We start from the raw sequence: 18,095 nt of genomic DNA, 5'->3' as shown, positions 1-18,095 counted from the left end.
AGTAGTCCATAGAAATGTATTAATGTTTGAATTTTTACAGTGAGTTAACTCTTAGATTCGTACAAAAATCAAACCCTGTTCTTCAGAATTTCAGAACTGACTTTACTGTTGGTGCCCTGCAGGGCAGCTGTGCAAGACACACTGCTCTCTCAGTGACCACCCAGCTAAAAATAGCAACAATCACATTATCAAGTCTACACATGATGCCACAATAACAGGACTGATAAAGGACAGAGATGGATATGTAAAGACAGACAAAGGTGAGCACCTGGCAAGGTGATTACAGAACAGTAGTGTACTATATGTGTAAAAAAGCAAAACTTTGCCTCAAAAATAAGAAAAATTGATGTTTACAAAAAATAAAAAAATGTTTGTTAAGATTATTTTAAATAGGTCAAATGCATAGAAATGAAGTAAATTATCTTCTATATCACATGGCAAATCTTGTGAAGAGAAACATTATTACATTTTATTGCACATCATTAAAGATTAACTTTGGTAAGGCATTATATTATACTGAAGCAATATAACATGAGAGGGAATGTAATGGCTGCAAGCTCGAGCCAAATTCGGTAAAACCTTGTTTATCTGTGTGTGGATGAATTTCATTATTCTTATACTGTAAACATATTCTTTGGGACACGTTTCCTTCAAAATGGGACCTAACTGCTCACTTTGTGGCCATGAGAGACAGGGATGCGGATAAAACAACATGGATAGAGGGTTTTGGAACAAGTTCGTTCTATACGTTTTATACTCTGTAGTTTCTCATGCTTCCATGCATGCACTCTGTATACCTGTGCAGTCAGTTATTAATAAACATGTTTTTCCTGCTCCATTTATATGTTGAACCAGGTATGATAGAGCAAGGACAACACCAAACTATGTAATTCAGTTGTACTCGGGGGTCAAGACTGAACAACAGTATTGTCTGAATGCATTCTGTAGGCCTGATGCCTGTAATTCATACATATTTCATATTAATGATTACTCTCTGGGCTTTGTCCGTATTGATTATCTGCTCACAAGCAGATAACCCACGTATCCTTGAACCCGTCAGAAGTTGCAAAAAACAACACAACTGCTCCAGCGAATGATCCATGTACACATTCCATATTTCAGTAGTTACAGTGTTGTTCGTTGGACTCTGTAGTTGCAGAGCAAAAACTGGTCTTTAGTTTAAGGCTCTTTCTGATTGGGCTCTTGAACTGCATTTCTTTTTGTTTTTTTTTGTATGTCTAGTTAGTAGTGAACAAGAATAAGAGAAAGGCAAAGAAAAAAAGCACAAAGGCACAGAGACATGCTTATGCCCATTATCCTTATATGCAGAAACTTCTTGTGTACTAAAGTCTGCGTTTGTTTATATGCATTTTCAGACATTGGACATTAACTGGACCGGTCTAACCAACATGCTGGACATCCCAGGACTGAAGTGAGTGTTTATGCATGTGTTACCTTTTGCTGGTAGTTTTTTAAGTGTTTGTTGTGGTGTAGTTACTCAGATATAAATAAACATAACCCAGCCCAGTCGAGTGCCATATGTCTATATTACGGTTGTTGCCAGGGAAACACCCTGAGGCAGAAACAGGAAGTGCACTGAGCATATGGTGCTCATAGCTTTGTTTAATGCAGGTGATGATTTTATTATTAGAGAGAACTGTGTTGTCTCTCATACATACACAGCGCTGAGTGTGTTTGGTTGGTTAAGGTGTTGATTTGGTTAAAATTATGTGTGCATGTATATGTACGTTTCTTTTGTTTTCACTGACACAAACAAACAGAAACTGCTAACTCACTAACTATAGCGGCACTGATGCTAGCTTCAGCAGCAACAAAATGTTTAGTATAACAGTTTTTTTCTTCTCATTTCTAGTCTGGTAATGCACTCTTCCACATATTAACTGAGACCTCACACATCTCCTCTAACCCTAACCATAACCCTCTTTAGTCTTTGGTTTGAGAAATTAGTAACAAATTACTCTTTCCATCAGACTTTTGAGAAATTGGTTTTCAGAATTTTCAGATTTACAAATATAATCCAGCATATTATAAAGTTTCTCAGCGGTATCCCAGGCATAGTTACAGTTGCTGGGACCCTCTGTATTTTGCACCTTACAGATACCAGTACCTTTTTACAGGGATAAAATTCCGAAAAACAGATCTTGTCAGCCGATATCATTTTTTATTTATAGTTTAGATTCTAGTTTTAATGCTGTACTGTTTCAGTTACACAAAGCTTTACTGACTGATCAACATTGGCTGATCACTTCATTAAGTACCTCCTTATATCTACGCTCATGGTCCATTCTGTCAGCTCCACACACCATATAGGTACACTATAGCCTGCAATTACAGACTGTAGTCCAACTGTTTCTCTGCATAGCTTGTTAGCCCCCTTTTACCCTGTTCTTTAATGATCAGGACCCCCACAAGACCACCTAATGGCATGTGTTCTTTGGGTGGTGGATCATTCTCAGCACTGCAATGAGACTGACGTGGTGGTGCTGTTTTAGTGTCTGTTGCACTGGTATGAGTGGATTAGAAGACTAGCCCACCAACCAGAAATAACCGGCCAATAGCATCAATAGCGTGACCACTGATAACGAGCTAGAGGGTGACCAACGCAAACTGCAGCAACAGATAAGCTATCCTCTCTAACTTTACACAAGATGGACCAACACGGTCAGTGTGTCCACCACCACCATGTTAATGTTACTGTAGTGTTGAAAATGATCCACCACCCAAATAATACCTAATCATCATAATAAAATCATTTAAATTAATGATAAGTGGAACTGTGATTCCAAGCTTTGAATGATACTGTGATTTATTACATTTAAAATACCAGAAAAAAGGGAAAAAATTGCTATTTCTGTCTCTTTTGCTCACATAATGTTGGACAGTAAAAAAAAAAAAAAGAACTGCATATTTTTGTTTTTAGTTTTTGGGAATGAAAGAATATAAATTCAGTCCTGTCTGAAGCAGAGGCTGGGAGTGAGCTGAATACATTGAGGTTTCTGGGCTTGGTCAATATTGCATCAGGGTGAGAACCTGTGGACATTTTGTGTAAGAGTCGATACACACACTCTGGAACTAGAACACACACTGTTGTTCTAACATTGTCAGGTATGCCAGTTGCTGGAACAGCTCCCATGACATATATTTTACATATATTTTAGTTTCTTTGTTCACACACACACGTACTACAGTCCTGAAAATGCTGCTGTACTTTAGGGCTTATGGGAGTCTGCCCTTGGGCCTTACAGAGAGAGGAATCGTATTACCTCACAAATGATTTGCATGGTTCACCCAAACACCAGCCACTTGAACTCACTCTTGCCATTGTGGGACTGTATTAGAGCACAAGTGTGTATTGTTTTTTTTGTGATAGGATGGGTATCTTACATGAGTTGTATGTATGCCTCCCTTTTATCCCACTCTTTCAGATTTTTTGCCCATTAAAGGTCCTGGCAGGCTTGTAATGACTGTTGTTTGGTTTCCCCATGATTCTCTCTCTTGCTCTCTCTCTTTTTTCACACACACACACATACACACACGTTACAGTCATATAAAGGGTGGTGCCGATGTGTTGTGGTTTAGATCTTTCAAGCTGTGTACTTCTTTTCAACTCAAGCACATTGGGACACACCCTCCCAGTCAGCTACAGTAGCTCACTTCATCCCTCTGGTGGCCATGGCAAAGAAACACACTTTCATAACAAAAGTGGTGCTTCTACACCAGTTAAAGTCAAAATTCAAGACATACTCTTTGCACACACTTACAGCAGAAATGAGACATGCATGTCCATGCCCAAATGGCCCAACAGCAAAGTATTTAAAAAATTCTTTTACACTGGTAATGAACTCAGTCCTGTGGTACAGTTTGCCAGGTGGCAGTATTGCTAGGAGTTTTCGGCTGGGTTCTTTGTTTTCTAATGATTCTGCACACCTTGATGAACTAGACTGATTTTCCCATCCACTTGACGGTTTTGCAGTCTGACACTGCGTTTACTTTACAGCAGAGCGCAGCGTTTTTTATTTTGCCTTTTACCGATTTCCGTGGAGACAGGAAGCCTGTCCTGTACAGTGGATTATATGAGTGGCAGTTTAGCGAAGCAAGCAACGAGACTGAAAAAAGTGGAGGATTTCTGAATTCTGTGGAAGAAAAGCGAATTTCTTTACCCAGCAGCCTGTCAGATTGTTGAAATGTGGCACAGTGTTTTATGCTGAGAAGATGGAGGAGAAGTTAACAGGAGATAATTACAATCTTTGAAAAAATAAGGTTAGTAGATGTTCAGTGGGAGATTACGTTTGTTGAATTTTTAAAAAGTAATGTTTAAAAATAAAATTAGGGCTGTTGTCCCTAGAGTTTCGTTGTGTTACAGAAGTATCTTCCAACTACATGTTCTTTTACTCTAGATAGCCAAGCATTTTAGCGACACACACTCAAAGCCGCATCAAGTTGGCAAAGGAAGTGATTTGCTTTCCTGTATAGTAAATACAGCCTGATATGGTGCAGCTGCTGTAGCAGAACATGATGCTGCTAGTGGTGTCCTGTGGTGTCCCTAGCATTGGAGCTATGGTGCTCTACCCCCATGAACCCACTGATAATAACTTAAGACAGTTTACTGCTTCTTAAAGGGTCTTGTTTTGGTTGTAGGTTTGTTCTGCCGATTCTTCACACAATATCTAATTATGATGGTTCTTCAGCTAAAACCTTGTCAAAATCGGTCAAGTATACCCAACATCTCAGGTTTATCCTAGGTTGTCTAACATCTCAGGTACTGGTATTTTGGTGAGGTATGTGACACAACTATACAACATGTAGTCAGTTGCCTTAAGGGCATGGACAGGTAGGCCATCAGGTTCAGCAACTTTGCACCAGATTCTGATCTGTTTTGTGATGATGTTGCTACAGTATCGGTTTGTAGGCATTCCATACGTTGTTTTACATGTAGTCCAGGATGTGTTTGCCGAAAACTGGACAGAAGACATGCTAGAAAATTCTGAATATGACTGCTGTAAAGTTTGCCCAGTTAAACTCACCCGTGACGGAAAGTGAAGGTTTGTAACTAAGGTTCTTGTAAGCACAAAATAAGCACGAAATCCTGTATACATCCCCTATACCCTCCTTCTGCACAGATATTGTGTATTGTCTGACTTTAACATTTAAAAACATAAAAAGTGTGGCCTGTGCAAAAAATATGGTTATAAATTTATGTGTACTCAAATACACCATTACCAACATCCATACCGCCTGATACCATGTGACCTGAGCCTAGTGTACACTGCCGCTCTAATGAGCAATCGACTTAAGCTGGCAGTGAATGACGATCTGCTCACACAGCAAAGTGCTGCTGATGCCGAGGCAGTCACACACAATGTTGTTGGTCACCTCAAACATGCCTTGGCATATTACCACCAGATGTACACTGTGCAATTTTAACATTTTTTTAAACACACACGAACACAATCACATTCACAGCCACTTCCCCAATACAGGTGGAGATGCGTAGGCTAGCAAAACGGAGTGGAAAAAGACGACATTTGAGGCACTAAAGTCTGTAAATTCTGACTTTATTCTGTTTGACTGAATAGATTTGCGAAGCATAAACATTGATATAGTGATTTATTTATTTATTTATTTATTTATTTTTAATTGTCTTTGTAAAAGAGCATGTGGAAAAAACGTATCCATGTACATCTCCACCTGGTTTTGGTTTCAGTGCACAGTGGCATATTCACTCAGTACTCTGGTGAGCAGTGTGTTGTTTTAAATGAAACAGCTTTATTGGACATTCGTTATAGGCAGAACTGTCTGTAGGCACTGCGTGGCACATAGTAGGTCAATCAGACCAAGCGCTTTCGTGAAGTGAGCGCATATAACTCATAGGCTCTGTCTGTACAAAGTGGTCTTTTCAATTGTACAGAGTGAGTTGTCACCAAAGAACAAGGGTCAACCAGCCAAACAGAAGACTCCAAAAAGATGTCAAACTCAAAACGCAAGCTTCTTGGATTAGCTTCAAATGTAATTCCTGTTACTGTGCTGCAAAGACTGTTGTTGAAAGAGACAGCATATGATCAAAACTATGAAATATACCTTACTTACAGCTGTACAGAAGCGCTTTTCTTATGTGGAACAAAACCCTCTCTTCTCCACTGCAGCACTACTCAATCCAAGGTAACTAATGTTGAATAGCTAGCAAATGCATGTCATTTAAAATTAGCTGAATTTGAATGATTTTAAAGGTGGAGGTACATTGAACTCATTACTATAACAACTACTTAATTCAAAGTGGTTTATTCAGAGTGGTTTCGGAATCGGTATCTGCACATACTTAAAAACATGTACTCATGCTTGTATTTGGTCTGCACAAAATGGTACCAATGCATCCCTAGTTTATATGTTGTTTTATTTTTTTCCAATATGTCAGACTCAACAAATAAATAGGAATTGTGCACTAAAATTTGTGCAAAAATGTCATGTTTACATATGTTCCCTGGAGAGGATGTGGTAACTTATTTTTGTCTTAGAAAATCAGCAAAACGTGTGATTTAACTAGGGGTGTTCAAACTTTTGCATATGACTGTAGAAGGGAAACTGCTTCCATTTGGTAATTTTTTGAGCAGTAGTGTGACTTATGAGTGCACAGTTCAGTATGTTGTAAGTAGTGTTTCTCCCTCTTTGCTTTCTAAACCTCTCTCTTTTTCCGTCTCTCTTAGTGGACTGTGTGATGGAGTGATTGAAGATATTATCTGCAGTTACCTGGTGCTGCCCAATAAAATATCCATCCCACTGGTGGATGATGCACAAATGGCAAAACTACGCTTCCCTGTACCTAAGGTATGAGCTTACTTTTACTATCTTTACCTTTCTTTTATTATTATGGCCTATGCTGACCAGAATCCACCAGTATTCCTGCCATTTTATTAGAATAGGAGTTTAGAGGGAATAGTTGTAGTGTTTTCCAGTGATTTGTGGTCTGAACAAAAAAGGAATGTTCTCTCAGTATACACTTACTCACTCATGCTACTAGCCCATTTCAACAAACTGAAGAGCGATAGCTTGTATTACACAGAACACAGAAACCTGATTCTTTTATAACTGAGAATTTGTACTTGCTGTACTACAACTCTCACTTCGTCTATATGTGTTTGTGTTGTGCATTTTCAGGGTGTTTTGCGGGTGCATTTTATGGAGGCACAGGACCTGCTGGCTAAGGACACATTTCTGGGTGGTCTGATTAAAGGGAAATCTGATCCATATGGGGTCATTAAAGTTGGCAACCATCTCTTCCAGAGCAAAGTCATCAAGGACTGCCTAAACCCTAAATGGAATGAAGTATATGAGGTTTGTTTTACAGATTCCTACAGATGGTAATGCAAATTGTAGAACGAGTTTCGCTTTGAATGCGCTATAAAATGGTTGAGTGATTTTAACACTACATTAATGGAGTGTGTGAGGAATGTTTTATGAGGCCTATTTGTATTTAATTGGTTAATTTGGTTAATGAAGTGGATATAATATTGCTTAGTTCGAAGTCCTTGCTGAAAGATGTTTGCTAGCTTAGAGCTCACAAGCATTGGGATAAGGACTCTGAACTCTTTAAATGCAGCAAATGTGAATGAACCATAGTTGTAGGCATTACTGTCCAGTTTGATTGTTGAGCCGTTGAACCATGTGGTTCAGTGTGGTGGATATTGGATTGTATTATTTGATCAGTGCACTTTACTGAACAGTTGTGTTGTGAAGTCAATTCCTGTTAACATATTAGGGAAGCGGTACAGGAAACGTAAAATATTGAGCTAATATTCAACAGTGTTGGTGTGTCCATTTTTATGCACGCATTCATGTGTCTGTGTGTGTGTCTTAGGCGTATGTGTATGATCAGCCAGGCCAGCTTCTGGAAATTGAGTTGTTTGATGAAGACCCTGATGAAGATGACTTCCTGGGCAGGTAATGTTTCTTTGTCAAAAAAAAAAGACCAATATTTCATTTAAGACCCAGACTTTCAAAGTACAGTTATTTAAAACTGTGTTCTTTCTTCCTGAAGGCTTGTCATTGACGTTACCGAGTTGCAGAAGGAGCAAAAAGTTGACGAGGTAAACACGTTTAGTTTAGCACCGGAATTTCGGCCACCAAAAACCGAAACATTTTTACCCATTTCTGGCCAAAAAATTTGGCCCAAAATTTTAATAAATAGCAAAGATTAAAATCAAAATGTCAAAATCAAAACTTTATAAAGAATTTTAATGGTAACAAAATTGGGAAATAGTGATTAAAACACTGTTCCTTTCACTTGCCACTGCTGATCAGCACAGGTGTATTCAAACAGATTGAACAGCAGCAGAGTGAAAATGTTGGCCCCAGTGGGCCCATTTCCTGGTCTTTGAGAGGGACATTAGATAAGAAGATTATAATCTCATACCAAATATCAAAATGGGACGCACAAGAATTTGTCATGACTTTCCGCTCAATACACCGAACACATCAAAATGAGGCAGAAAGGAAATTCCCAACTACTACAGCAGTGCCATCTGTAGCTTTAATGTTTTGAAAAATAAAAACCACAGAGTCAAAATGCAAAGTATGACTAAAAGTAATATAATTCATTGCCTTGGATCAATACCTGTTCTCTCTTGTTGAGAACACTGGATTTCGTGGCACATACCATAGCCTACGTACTGTAATAAGTTTAGGAAGTTTATTTTATGGAAAGTGTTTTATTTGTTGCCAGTTTTTGGCTGAGTATATCCTGAATTTCCATTGCACCAAAGAACTTTGATTTCAGTGCATCAGTAGTCACTTTGTATTTGGGATGCAACTGTTTCTTTACAACTGTTTATTTAGATATTTATATGTTTGTTTAGTGGTTTGTGCTGGATGATGTGTCCTCTGGAAAACTGCACCTAAAGCTGGAGTGGCTCACTCCTCTCTCTACATCTGATAAACTGGAGCAGGTATCCCTCAAACACACACACAGATACATGCATATAAACACTCACATTCATCTCACACAGATATATGAAGAGACGTGTTTTGCACATGACAAAACTCACTGGCAATCCCAGACACATCCTGCATGTATAGAAAATTGAAAGTGAGGGTCTGTTGAGCTGTTGTTCTTGTGTGCAGTTAATTATCAGGTGTGTGTGTGTGTGGGTGTGTGTGTTGCAGGTGTTGAGCAGTATTAGGGCAGATAAAGGGCAGGCTAATGATGGACTCGCTTCAGCACTGCTGGTCGTACACCTGGACTCAGCTAGGAACTTGCCTGTAAGTACTGATGCACTCACACACACGCACATACATACACGTACACGGACAGACATGTGTGCAGGCAAATACACCCATGCACACACATACACACACACACACACACACACATACGCGCATGTTTTTTTTTTTGTTTTTTTTTTTAAAAGATTCCTTTCTCCGTCTCTGCCCTCTCTCTCTTTTCCTCCCTATTCTATCATGCTTTCTCACTTTTTTATTCTTTTCACTCCAAGCCCTGTTTGGCAACTGTAGTTCCAATTAATGATCCCATACACTTTGTTGGGTTTCGACCTGATTAACTGTCAGTACAATTTCTTACTCAGGGTTGCTTTGCAATGCAAGAGAGTCATTCCACAATGTGATACACCTCAAGTTCTCACTTTGTGTTTTTATTAATTAAACTGAATGTTCTACATACAGGCAGTAATTATGAAAGATCTCACAAACTTTTTTTTTTTTAAGGAGATAAACACATGTGCCATTGTTCCTCTAAATGCAGCCCAATATCAAAATAAAAGCCCCTGTTTAGGAGGGCTTTTCTAATTCTGTTGTGCTCTTCACACTAGCTTTATCAGAAAATAGCTATTTCAGACTTTTACATTTATATCAGTTAAATGTAGGCAAAAAATAAATAAAATTAATACAAAAAAATTAGATAGGATGTCTACAGTGATGATTACGTAGCCTTAAAATAAATGGTAAAATACTAGTTCAGTGAATATGAATTTCTGCAGTTAAGTTGAAGAAGGAAAAAAATATTGGATTGGATCGGTACTCTGTATTAGCCAATATCTTCAGTTTGGGTGTCAGAACCGGTATATAGAGAATAGAAGTTGAATCGGTGAATATCTAGCTCCAGCTCATTCTTCTGCCTTATGCATGGTCATCTGTGCTTGGTTCTATATTTCAGCGTTTTATATGTGCTTTCAGCTTCTTTTCGTTTCTCTTTCTGTCTCTTTGACTCTTGCCCACTCCTCCCTTCCTCTCTTTCTCTTTCCCTTTTCCTCTTTGGCTCTGTCACACTTTTTCCTGTGGGGAAGAGTGTGTTTGAGGGTGACCTTGGTAGTGGTTGTCTGAAGGAGCGTCGCACTGCAGGTCTGGTGTTCTGTGAGAACACTGCAACCCTCTACAGGACTCTCTTTGTGAGTCTTTCTGCTTGTGTTTCTTTTGTCAGCATGGTAATGATGTTGTTGTTGTTGTTGTTGTTGTTGTTGTTTTGTTGTTGTTGTTATTGTTGTTGTTTTCTTTTGCTGTCAGATCAAAATCTTTCTTAAGTACATCAATGAAACAAGATTTCAGTCCAGGTCATTTCTGATGGTCCACTTGTCATAAAATGGTCACACAATGTAAAGCAAGTGTTTTCAAATTGTGTAAAAAAAAAAGTATAAAAACAAACAAAAAAAGTTATGAGGCTTTGATATGACAGCAATGTTATCCTTCTTTGAAATGATAAAAGATGAAAGCGTCTGTTTTCGTTGTTTTTCCTTGTGGCTGCTGATATCTGCAGGACTTTACATGACCCCTTTTTTTTTTTGTTTGTTTTCTGCTTTGCATTTCTAAATTTCACTCTGAATAGAAGTTGATTGAAATGGTGGTATGAGAACCAAAAGTGCTTTTGTGCCTGTCAGTTCTGCATGCTTGTGTTTAATTACGGCATGAGTCAGGGCACAATTTTGTTATTTTTCATCTCCAAGCTGATTCCTGGAATATTATTTTAATATTAACACTATGGAATATTTCAGCATTTTCAGCCTGATCTCTATCTGCCGCAGCCAGCTGTCATACGAAGACGGTCATCTTTGACACACATCAAAGAATAGAAAATCTGTAGTTAAATATCACATTTATAATTGATGCTAATGGGCAATTGCGGACGTAAATGCAGGAGTATTCCTTTACCTAGCTGGCAGTTGGGGTAATTGTTCACTACAGTGAAAATCAAGAATGGGAAATATAATAAGTACAGAATAGAAGAGTGGCTGTATACTTCTAGCTGTGAAAGAACTACACAAAATGAATCAAAGCTGAACATGCAGTTGCATGCTAAAAAGAACCAGTGTAGCCGAAGTCTTTACCTGATCATTCTCACACAAGAATAAGAGTAATTTAACATGTTACTACCAAAATTAGAAGAATATTTCTACAAATACTTTCAGTTAAAGTTAGTTATTTGGATTGTATTTTGCAGACGTTTTCAGACACCCCACAAATAACAAAACATAACATTATTACATATTATTACATTATAATGTAGCCAATTATATGTGAGCTAAATAAGTGCTGTGATTCAATGACGTAGAGCAGTAGCATGAATGGTAGTTGGCCAGTGTGTGATATGTGTATATTTTTCTCAAACATAGTTTTACAATGAAGAAACAAATCTAATAAATGAATGTAAATGACCATACATGTTGGACAGGTTTTCATAGCAATAGTTGGTGTTATAAAAAAACTACAGATATTAGCCATGACATAATTTCATTATTTTTTTTTGTGAAAATTAGCCATAACGCTTTATGGTAGTTGTCTACACCCATACACTGTAATGGTCTTTGTCAGCAAATGTGACAGGTGGATGATCATTTTGGCTCAAATCAAAGAAATGTAGTCTTCATAATGTAATGGCAGTAATTTTTTTTTTTTTTGTTTGTTTGTTCATTTTTTGTTAGTTAAAACTGTCAGTGTTTTTGTTTTTTCATAAAAAATCTGATTGCATGTTGAATGAAACCAGGTTTTCAGTTTTACACATCTCTTCACATTCTGTTGGATGTTTATGAAGATATGCCATCTTGAACCTTCAAATAGGCATTAATAGTTAATGTAGTATAGTTTTGTGCTGTGGTGAAAGAGCTTATATACCCTCTGAACTGAGAGACTTCTTGTTGTATCTGCTAGGCTCATTGCAGTTTCAACATGTTTACACATTATTCAATTAAAAATATATATACATAGTCATCTGTAGATGTAGATGTGCTGTATTCTGCTCATAAACATCACCCTAAAGTGAAGTGTGAGTAAGACTCCTGCTGTGGATTGCCTTTTCTTCTCTCCTCATTCTTTTTCTTCGTTCATTACCTCTCTCCTGTCAGTGTTTTCTGTTTGTGATGCTGTTTCTTTTTCTGTAAACATCACTAATAAAACACTCTCTCTCCCTCATAAACATTGTTATATAACATGCTATTGTTAACCCTTAAAACATTGTGGGAGTGTCGCGGTGTCTCTGTCATGGCATTAAAAGGAGTAGTTCAACTAGCAATCAAATTTTCATTATTGTCCATCACACATTGGTTCTGTACTTTTACAAAAGAATATTGCTAAGAAGAAGTGAAGAACATCATGCATTAGTAAAGAAAACCTCAACGAAGTGTGATTGAGATTTGTATATATATATATATATATATATATATATATATATATATATATATATATATATATATATATATATATATATATATATGTATATATATATATCATTTGAATATAAATTGAATAGAAATTAATCTCCAGGCCCTAATGTGTTGCATGAAAAATAATGTAAATTAGATTTTTGGTCTAACTATTCCTTCAGCTTTCTTGTTTTGGTGGGGTTGAAGTCATCTAATCTGTTGTTCATTTTGTCATGTCTTCCATCCCTCATTTTGAGTGTGTGTGTGTGTGTGTGTGTGTGTGTGTGTGTATTCCAGGGTGTTGTTTGTTGTGGTAACATGGTTTTAATCTCTCCTTGCATGCTCTCTTCTAATTACTCTTCTGCCTGTGTTTGTGTGCGCACATGCACATATTGTATGGGGTCATCCTCTTCTTCCTGGGAAAAAGCGCAATCCATTAGAATTCAACCATGCAGGTCTGAAGGAGTCCTCAATCAATAAAGCACTAAAGGTAATGGCACACTACTTAGTGATGTGGGCACACTTATCCAAAACACCACATCCAAAAGCATACACCTAACAAAGAGCAAACACTTAGCAGGAAGTATTAAAAGGAAAAAAAAATGTTTACTGGTTTGTTGTCCACATTATCTGTTTCAGAAGTAATGACCTTTGGTAATGGATACAATTTTGATAAATGCTGTAGAGGAGATTGATTGTTGAATCTGAGTCTACATTTTTGTTATGTGGCCAATATCATAATGCATAGACACAATGCCGTAAGTATAAAATTTCAAATGTGCATGCATGTAAAAGAACAGGAAAGGCAAGAAGTTAGGAAGATTATAGGCTGATTTAATGGAATGATTTAATAGAAGGTGACAATTCTGTGAGTATTATAAATCGGCCACTACCCAGCAAGATATACTGCATCTGTTAAATACATAGACAACTTGGCGGCAGGTTTACTAATGTTTTGCACCATGGCCCTTTAGTGCCCATAATAAGATAAAAGAGCAGTCACTAATATTTTGCCCTTTTTCTTTGTTGTATGTGCATTTATGTAAGTCTTCTTCTCAAAGCACAAAATACTGGGAGGAGATTATTTTAATGAATGACCTTCTCAAGTTAACAAAAGCTGATGGTAAATACTGACTCAATGATTATGCCCATTATTCAGCACCTGTGAAAAGCTTGTCTTATTTTTGGCCCTCACATGATTGCCATTATTGTTGCTCAGAGACGCCCATCCAGCAAAATGGAAGCTCATTTCCACTAAGTGAAAAAGAGAAGTTTGACCTCTGGAAATTGTGAATAATTACGTGGAAATGATTACATATTTTTTCTCAAATGTAATATTACTCAAAATTATTTCATACCAAGTCAGACTGGACCACAAGGCCACACGCTCATAAGTGGCCATTTAAACAGGATATGCAGTATTAACTGTCATTCGTTAAAAGTTCAATTAAATTGCAAATAATGGGGCTTCTCTCTATGTTTTTGTCTGCTCTGTGAGCTATTTTAGATTTAAAAAAAATTTTAAGAGATTGTTTTCTCATTGTTATTCAAATGCCTTGCATTTACAATTGTAAACCTCAGAATAACAAATGCCCATCTCTAGTGATAAAACTCTGCTACTCTGCACTTAAAGTTGGCTAGGCAGTGGGTTGTTTTTTTTTTTCTTTTCTTCCCCCGCAGCTCGCTCTCAACTAATGCCAATTTAACATGCTCAATCTGCCAAAAAAGAGCTGACAAGGAGCCACTTGAGAGTGTTCTCTCTGCTCACAATAAACTTTGTCGGCTTACAGCAGCGGCAACCCACAGCATACTATATTAAGCAAGGACACACACACCTGAAGCACAACAGCCTTAACCTTAGCTTACCTAACACTATGTAGCATTTGAAGCCGGCGCCTGATGATTCTATTCTCTGCTATTGAATGGTATTGGGCTAACTTAGGGTGCATCACCGCCATCTACTGAGGGCTGGATAAACTCCTTGTGCGCATTTCAAACAAAGTTGTCAGTCAGTCAGTGAACATAACTGCCTCTTCCAGGCCAGCTCACTGGGCGGTCCGGTGGAAAAAAAAAACATGAGAAAATAAAAGATCATATGAGTTTTTCAGTGTCACATTTTTATTTTGCAGAACATATTACAGCAGATTTTCTTTTAAAGATGGAAAATGCAGACCAAACCTTTCTTCTAACCTAAGACACTAACACCTTAAGCCAGGCATGAAGAATGGGGTGCAGATTTCATGTGATTGATATTTGTTTTGTCCTGTAGGCCTGGTTTGACTAACCAAACCATAACCTACCTAATCCATGTCATTTTATATGTGAGTGTGTTTGAAGAAGTGATGCAAAAATGCTGTGGTCTGAAAATTGTTTGGGGCTAATCTCCAGCATTAATATCAGCCAAAGGTGTGCTTGAAACCTGTTTCTCATTTTGAAGTTTGTGATTTTCTGGAAAACCAACAGATTACTTGGTGTTTTATCAGTTATCTACAATGACAAAAATATGTACATGAGCAGTGTGTTTTGCCAACTTTAGAGATGTAAGACATCCAGATAGTAGAGGACATTGTGTGGTATGTGGTTTCAGTTTCAGGTTCAGACTGTATATGGCGACTTGAAAGAGAATGTGTTAGGCACTAGTTGTGCATCTTCTCAGTACCGATTCCATTTGCAATTTGTTTAATAGGTTTTTAAATCTTAATGTAGTATTAAATTAAGTCTAAATTTGTGATTTGAGGTTGAACTCTACGCATGTCTCTAACAAATCAGTTCTGAATGGATGTGCTTTATGGCTTCTTCTCTTATAATCAGGTTTCCTGGGTATGCGGGTTCTTTCACTATACCTGCTGTTCCTCCACATTCCAAATTACATTTCAAATCTTTGGAAATGTATCTACATTTTGTAGGTTTACATTAGTTCTTTGAGTTAAACATATTGGGGGAATAGTATTCTAGGTACATTTTGCATTACGTTAAGTGCCTAGAAATCCACATATATCTTCCACGAATTAATGAATTACATAAGATAATGATGACATAAAAAAAACATTGTTTATGGTGTAATGTTTTTCATATCTTTCATTCCAAATATTTATACATATTTTTATTTAAATATTCTATACACAAAAAGTATTTCTGCTCATCAGTGAATGTGATGTTTTCCATTTGTTCAATACAAAAGAAAGTTCTATGAAGCTCTGTAAAGCTTAAAACAGGACCATGCAATGATTTAAAACAGTATGATTTGATAACCTGATAATCTTGGGAACTTGTGGTTGCCACCTGTTTCTCTCCAGTCTGCAAAAAAGGTCAGCAGTGACCCCAGTCCCTTCGTCCAGTTTAGGGTCGGACACAAGACTTACGAGAGCAAGGTAAGCATATTCACAGATTAAGATTGATTAACATGATGCTTTGTTTGTGGTTTTATGGCATGATGAGGTTTAAGCCTAAAGTGCTGGGTTAACACATCCAGTTTTGAATGAACACCTTGTATAATGTTCAGAATTTTGGTGTACAAAACCTTACCAGCTATAATAGAAATGCATATGGTTTGAAGCTGAAATGCACATGCATATGAAACATGCTGATGTCTGAAGAGTTTAATGCCCCCTCACAGAAGGCATTACATGAAATGCTAACAGATACGTTGACTGATGACCAAGACATTGTTTTATGATTGTTTTATGATAGTTTTAAGATCCAGTTTCAGTCTGAAACGTATTTTATTTCATATCCATTCATAGTGGAGAGGTACATGCAGGGCATTGTAAGGCAAAACAGTCCCCAAAGAAAACTTTTTTTTGCTGATTTACTGCTACTTCACCATGATCAACCTTAAAATGGCTATATTTGAGTTGAAGACATCATGACCCCTGGTTCCTATCACCACCATTGTAAAGAAATCATTTTTGTCTACAATTGAATGTCTCACATCAAACAACTCTGAATGACTTTATTACATCTTAGTGATGAAGTTATACATAATTTTTGTAAAATCTGTGGAATACATTGGTGGAATAAATAAGGGGCAGAAGTGCAAAGCTATGCCATCTGCTGGTTCTGCATGTTCAAAAAAGAACTTAATTTTTTGCTAAGCCATATAACTATAAAAGGTAAAGTAGACATCATCCATGCAACAGACATTGTAGTCCCTTTTTTGGAAAACCCTTTTATAAACGCTGTTTCTGTCATTTACTGTCATTAAATCTTTTGGAACACTGACATCAAATACAGCTCAATATAGGGGTGAAAAACTGCATGGGAAACCTGATCACTTTCCAAACTCTGAAATAACTGATAACAAATCCTTTTTAAATCATATCTGAATATTTTATTTTAATTCTTTACATACTGTAGTGTACTGTGAACAAATGCTGATGTTTTCATTTATTGATATATTGATTTATTTATTTATTTATTGTTGCCCTTCTCATAGACACGTTATAAAACCAATGAGCCCGTTTGGGAGGAGGCCTTTACATTCCTAATACATAACCCAAGGAGTCAGGAACTAGAAGTGGAGGTAAAAACAAAACATACAAACCCCAAACTAACACACATATACACAGCAATAGATAAACTAACTTTTACATGCATACGTTGTGTTTGTGTGTTGTGTGTTTGTTTGCCTGTCTCTGTAGGTAAAGGACGAGAGGCATGAGTGCACACTCGGGACTTTGACTCTCCCTCTGACCCAGCTGCTGGAGGCTGAGAATATGACCCTCAGTCACAGGTTCCCTCTGAAAAGTGCAGGGCCCAGTGCTACACTCAAAATGAAGATGGCACTAAGGGTAGGCAGAAAAACACACACTCACATACATATGCACACAAACACTGTTTGTCCACAAGTCCTTCTTATATTGGGATTCAGGTGTTTCATGCAAAACCATTATTGGCACAAGTCATATAATCTCCATAGAAAAACTTAAGGCCCTGTTCACGCTTGGTATAAACATTTGTCTCAAGTGATATGATCATAAGTGGTCAGTGAGACGTTTAGCCGCTTACACCAGGCATTTCCATGTGTCTCAAGTGCGTCTCCAGTGATCACCTGTAATCAGACTTTGTGTCTGGAGGAAGGGGACCATCCACATTTATGTCATCAGTCTCTTGCTGCATTTGTTGTTAGCCAAATTTTCATGTTCTTGCTTTTGTTTCCGTGTTCTTGATCTTGAGTCCTTGTTCATATACATGAAAGGGCTGTTGCAATGGTTTGGATCACATGGATTGCTAAATCACCTTTCAAACAAATGGGAGAGGAGACAAAAAAGTAAACTCGCAGCTTTCATCTTTGCTGTGATGACACAGTTAAGGCGGTTCTTTGTTAGTTTATGTGGTCCTATGTGTTCCTGGCTACCGCCAAAGGTGGTTTGGGTGATGGAATCACAGTGTGTCTCCATAACGCATTATACACCATTTATACTTATACATAGTGCT

The 18,095-nt window shown here is 37.5% G+C and overlaps 1 protein-coding gene across 2 annotated transcripts in view; it reads left to right on the top strand.

Moving 5' to 3' along the window:
- Positions 1-18,095, top strand: part of esyt2a (extended synaptotagmin-like protein 2a) — a 49,359-nt gene that overhangs the window by 24,032 nt on the left and 7,232 nt on the right. The window contains exons 7-17 of one of the 2 annotated variants that reach the window (XM_036562423.1): positions 1,377-1,432; positions 6,723-6,843; positions 7,174-7,350; positions 7,874-7,956; positions 8,054-8,102; positions 8,871-8,960; positions 9,178-9,273; positions 13,087-13,149; positions 15,956-16,030; positions 17,095-17,181; positions 17,300-17,449. In XM_036562423.1, coding sequence (XP_036418316.1) covers positions 1,377-1,432; positions 6,723-6,843; positions 7,174-7,350; positions 7,874-7,956; positions 8,054-8,102; positions 8,871-8,960; positions 9,178-9,273; positions 13,087-13,149; positions 15,956-16,030; positions 17,095-17,181; positions 17,300-17,449 — 1,047 coding nt within the window. The remainder of the gene's footprint in view (positions 1-1,376; positions 1,433-6,722; positions 6,844-7,173; positions 7,351-7,873; positions 7,957-8,053; positions 8,103-8,870; positions 8,961-9,177; positions 9,274-13,086; positions 13,150-15,955; positions 16,031-17,094; positions 17,182-17,299; positions 17,450-18,095) is intronic. The other variant, XM_036562424.1, reaches the window with a different exon arrangement.

Source organism: Colossoma macropomum, unplaced genomic scaffold (assembly GCF_904425465.1).
Source record: "Colossoma macropomum unplaced genomic scaffold, Colossoma_macropomum, whole genome shotgun sequence".
NCBI lineage: Eukaryota > Metazoa > Chordata > Actinopteri > Characiformes > Serrasalmidae > Colossoma > Colossoma macropomum.
Note: the sequence above shows the minus strand (reverse complement) of the source record. Positions and strands in the feature narration are given on the sequence as shown.